At 41.0% G+C, this 5,000-nt stretch overlaps 1 protein-coding gene across 1 annotated transcript in view; it reads left to right on the plus strand.

Annotated features, from left to right (window-relative positions):
• The window catches only part of LOC122256261 (solute carrier family 22 member 20), an 8,277-nt gene that overhangs the window by 1,300 nt on the left and 1,977 nt on the right, over nt 1-5,000 (plus strand). Inside the window, exons 2-9 of the mRNA XM_086540172.1 lie at nt 1-98; nt 1,506-1,611; nt 1,834-2,026; nt 2,141-2,244; nt 2,689-2,843; nt 3,101-3,269; nt 3,571-3,709; nt 3,865-4,043. The exon at nt 1-98 is cut by the window's left edge and continues 29 nt beyond it. Coding sequence (XP_086396298.1) covers nt 5-98; nt 1,506-1,611; nt 1,834-2,026; nt 2,141-2,244; nt 2,689-2,843; nt 3,101-3,269; nt 3,571-3,709; nt 3,865-4,043 — 1,139 coding nt within the window. The 5' untranslated portion in view covers nt 1-4. The remainder of the gene's footprint in view (nt 99-1,505; nt 1,612-1,833; nt 2,027-2,140; nt 2,245-2,688; nt 2,844-3,100; nt 3,270-3,570; nt 3,710-3,864; nt 4,044-5,000) is intronic.

Here is a 5,000-nt window from a genome sequence, read left to right on the forward strand (position 1 = left end):
GAACATGGATAACAACGATGACGACGACTTCGACACACTCCTCTCCAGTATAGGATTCGGACGATGGCAAGTTCCAACAATGGTTGCTGTGGTCCTCGGTGAGCAAACTAATTCTTTAGAAAAGTAAACTAGTCTTTGGTAAAACAGGAAATAATGACGATAATGATAATGATAATAATAAATATATAATAATGATGATGACAGTTGTAATAATGATGATGATAGTAATAATAATGATAACAATAAAAATAGATAATGAAAATGATAATAATAAGAACAGATAATGATAATGATAATAGTGATGATAATGATGATAAACAAAAACACTGCACACATTAGGTGGTTCTCTATGGATAAACTAATCTTTGGCAGAACAAGAAAAAATGACAATGATAATGATAATAGATGTATAATAATGATGATGATAGTGATAATAATGATAACAATAAAAATAGATAATGATAATGATAATAATAAGAACAGATAATGATAATGATAATAGTGATGATAATGATGATAAATAAAAACACTGCACACGTTAGGTGGTTCTCTGTGGATAAACTAGTCTTTGGAAAAAAAGTCTATACTTAACAGGGTTTTGAAATTGATCTTTGTGGAGTAAATATCTAAATTGATATAATATTAAAAAAAAAAAAAATACTTTTCTCTTCTTTTCTATTCTAAACCCACCGCCATGGTTAGACTCGGGCATAATTTACAAAGGGAAATCTATTTAAATCGCCGTATGATGACTACAGACAAGGCTCAAGAAGAAAAGAAAGGGGCAGACGAGAAAGAAAAAAAAATAGAGCGAAAGAAAGATGAACGAAGAATAATGCTAATGTCATGCGGGTGTTGGACGCAAGCGAGAGAGCATCTTCAGACATGCTGGTGGCGCCAAACCCGATCGCGATTTTTAAGTAGACAATGGCGGCCCGGTTTCCTCACTACCTTACGGCCTTAGCTATTCTTATATGTAAATGATACTCAGTCTGTTATTTCGTCTATGTACATCTTATTTGCCAACTTTTAGACTATCATATATAGCACACCATCGAGAAAAATGACGAATTCGATGCACTCGCAAAAAAACGGGAAAAGGGTAAAAATATGAGAAATGGTTGAGTAAGCTAACCCGCATCTTCTAGACGCGAGCTATCTACTTCAAAGGACACGAGAATTGGCGCCAAGGTCTCTTTTTGCGACACTCACCTACGAAAAGACAATTATTCACGTCATTATACCCATGTGTTAATGAAAGACTTAATTCACTCCCCTGTGTGACTCTTGTCATTTGCATTAATGAGACCAATAGATATAGCCATTATCATCATTATATGTACATACTTTCCAAGACATTAAAAAAAAAAAAAAAAAAAAAATCCATTATCACATATATCAACACTTCATCTTCAATTCATTCAGAGCAAAACCATCACTTCATCACTGACATTCAACCGAAAACATACGATCTTCCACGTGAAACAAACTTCTCCTATTTGCAGTGGTCTTGCAATATCCTATTCACCTCGTGGGTTCTCCGTTGCTGAGTGGTCCCTTACCCTTCCGGTGTTCTCATCTGGATAATGCGACGGCGATACCAGTGACGGGGTAATTGTATTGAAGCTGTTTGTCTGTGTGTGTGTGTGTGTGTGTGTGTGTGTGTGAGAGAGAGAGAAAGAGAGAGAGAGAGAGAGAGAGAGAGAGAGAGAGAGAAAGTGTTTCTTTTATTGATGTATGTATTGACGTGTATTATTTGTTCCTCTATATGCTTTAAGATTGTATTACGTGTATTCAATCTCCCAATGCACCCACTTTATTTCCATTGAACAGCTTATCCTACTTCAACGATGAATGCATACCGCTGCCTGGTACCCACGATAAGCAGAATGCAACTGCTAACACCTCTGTCACCACTACGATCCTGGCCCCTCCTGAGAATACCGAACGCCATCTAACCTCAATGATATCGTGTCCAGTTATAGAATACAATACGTCGATATTCACGTCAACTGTCATCTCAGAGGTATGTCGCAGTTATCAAATGTTGTTTGTTGATAAATCTATCTACCTTTTGCTCTTTGGGGTTGCATGTTATGCAATGTCACGAGGGAATAAAACGTTCTGTTCTGTTCTCCAGTGGCATTTGGTGTGCGAGAGGAAACACCTGCAGCCGCTCTTTCAGATGATGTACAACGTAGGAGGCATTTTCGGAAGCTTTGTTGGAGGCCACATTGGCGACAAGTAAGCACTATATATACGGTTGGAATACGGTAGGATTGTAGGACAGAAGATATAGGAATGATACACGGATAGTAGTGGATCTCATTAACGAAATATATATAAACATAGACATAATAAAACACTGCCACAAAATGAAAGGAAAAACTTTTTAAAGAAAGTTCCTCATCCGGCGTAAGCAATTCATTTTTGGATTGCTTACGCCTGATGAAGAACTTTCTTTAAAAAAGTTCGAAACGTCGCGAGTTTTTCCTTTCACTTTCATTTTGTGGCATTGTTTTATTATATCTGTTATGTACACGTTACTGTGTTTGTGTTTTTTGTAATAAACATAGACACTCACTTCGCTATCTGTTTAACAACTAATCAAAGAATAAGAACAATGCTCGATGGACATACCACTCCCTAAAACCGCTATTAGTTCTTCATTTGATCTCCCGCCAACAGATGGGGACGCCGTCGATCTCTACAGATCGGAATCGTGTCTTACGTACTGGTGGTTATAGCCATGGCTTTTACATCCTCCTTTCCGTTCCTCATGGTTTTGAGGATTCTGACCGGCGTGACTGGTCAGAGTATGTTAATACCTACTTGGAGCCAAGGTGAGGGAGGATAAGTTTGTATATCTATATGTGTGTGTGTGTGTGTGTGTGTGTGTGTGTGTGTGTGTGTGTGTGTGTGTGTGTGTGTGTATTTAATTGCATGTTTTGAATTCACTTGTTGAACTATTTCATCCTAATTCAAGCAATACGCGTACCATAGCACATCCGAATGGCTGCATTCTACAAGCAGACGAAATATATCTCATATCACAGAAATCTTCCCCTCCCCCTCCCACCCCTCCTCCCGTCCTCCCCAGCGCTCGAATCTGCGCCCTCCCGCCACCGGAGCCTCGTCGGGATGTTACTCGGGTTCCCGTATTCGGTGTTCGTCATCGTCTTCTCGGGCGTCGGTTACCTCATCCGGTCTTGGCGTTACCTCATGCTGGTGTGCTGTGCGCCGTCCCTCGCGCTCCTGCCGCTGTCTTTGTAAGTGTGTGTGTAACGGTGTGTAAGTGTGTTTGTGTGTGTAAGTGTTTTAAGTGTGTGTGTGTGTGGTTATATGTGTGTGTGTAAGTGTTTTAGTTGTGTGCAATTGTGTGTGTGTGTGTGTGTAAGTGTGTTAGTGTGTAAGTGTGGGTAAGTGTGTGTGTTGGTGTAAGTATATGTATGCGTGTGAGTGTGTAAGTGTGCCAGTGTGTAAATGTGTGTAAGTGTGCCAGTGTGTAAGTGTGTGTAAGTGTATGTGTGTGTGTGATATTCCATGGTATACATACAGCTCTCTCAACAGCTTAATGGACGAGTCAGCACGATGGCTAGTTCAGCAAGGCAGGCAAGACGAAGCCATGAAGGTCCTTAAGAGAGCCGTAAAACTAAACAAGGTCTCTCTCTCATCACCTCTGGAGTCCATCGTAGAAAAATTAAGCCAAGTAAGCCCCAATGCGACTGTCTCTCTGATCCACATTGTATGTCTAGAGGCGGTGGATATACATCTTTGATACATTTCGGTCATATCACCCCCCTCCCCCCTCAACCCCAACCCCCCGACAGCAATGTTGATACTTGAGGTACTTCACGTCCACAGAACTCCGAACCCAAGCCGGAGGAAGAGGCTGCATTTTCCGTGAGAGAGTCCTTCCGACAGGCGATGGCGTACCTGCGTTCCCCCATCATGAGGACCATCATCCTCGTCACGCCCCTCCTGTGGTTCCTCCAGAGCTGCCTTTACCTCGCGGTCGCCATCAATGCCAATAACTTCAACAGGTGAGTTCTCAACTTCAACAGGTGAGTTCTCAACTTCAACAGGTGAGTTCTCAACTTCGATAGGTGAGTTCTCAACTTCAACAGGTGAGTTCTCAACTTCAACAGGTGAGTTCTCAACTTCAACAGGTGAGTTCTCAACTTCAACAGGTGAGTTCTCAACTTCAACAGGTGAGTTCTCAACTTCAACAGGTGAGTTCTCAACTTCAACAGGTGAGTTCTCAACTTCAACAGGTGAGTTCTCAACTTCAACAGGTGAGTTCTCAACTTCAACAGGTGAGTTCTCAACTTCAACAGGTGAGTTCTCAACTTCAACAGGTGAGTTTCAACTTCAACAGGTGAGTTCTCAACTTCAACAGGTGAGTTCTCAACTTCAACAGGTGAGTTCTCAACTTCAACAGGTGAGTTCTCAACTTCAACAGGTGAGTTCTCAACTTCAACAGGTGAGTTCTCAACTTCAACAGGTGAGTTCTCAACTTCAACAGGTGAGTTCTCAACTTCAACAGGTGAGTTCTCAACTTCAACAGGTGAGTTCTCAACTTCAATAGGTGAGTTCTCAACTTCAACAGGTGAGTTCTCAACTTCAACAGGTGAGTTCTCAACTTCAATAGGTGAGTTCTCAACTTCAACAGGTGAGTTCTCAACTTCAACAGGTGAGTTCTCAACTTCAACAGGTGAGTTCTCAACTTCAACAGGTGAGTTTCTCAACTTCAACAGGTGAGTTCTCAACTTCAATAGGTGAGTTCTCAACTTCAACAGGTGAGTTCTCAACTTCAACAGGTGACTTCTCAACTTCTATGGGTGACTTCTCAACTTCAACAGGTGAGCCTTCAACTTCAACAGGTGAGTTAAATGGCTTATTTGTTTTGCTTTTCGTTAACGTATGCAAGTTTATATTTAGATATATTTTTTGACTCCCGTGTGATTTATCAGCATTATTGTGTTGCTCCTCCGTTGGTA

This window comes from Penaeus japonicus, unplaced genomic scaffold (genome assembly GCF_977035675.1).
Source record: "Penaeus japonicus unplaced genomic scaffold, GWHDUDI00000001_assembly GWHDUDI00000009, whole genome shotgun sequence".
Classification (NCBI taxonomy): domain Eukaryota; kingdom Metazoa; phylum Arthropoda; class Malacostraca; order Decapoda; family Penaeidae; genus Penaeus; species Penaeus japonicus.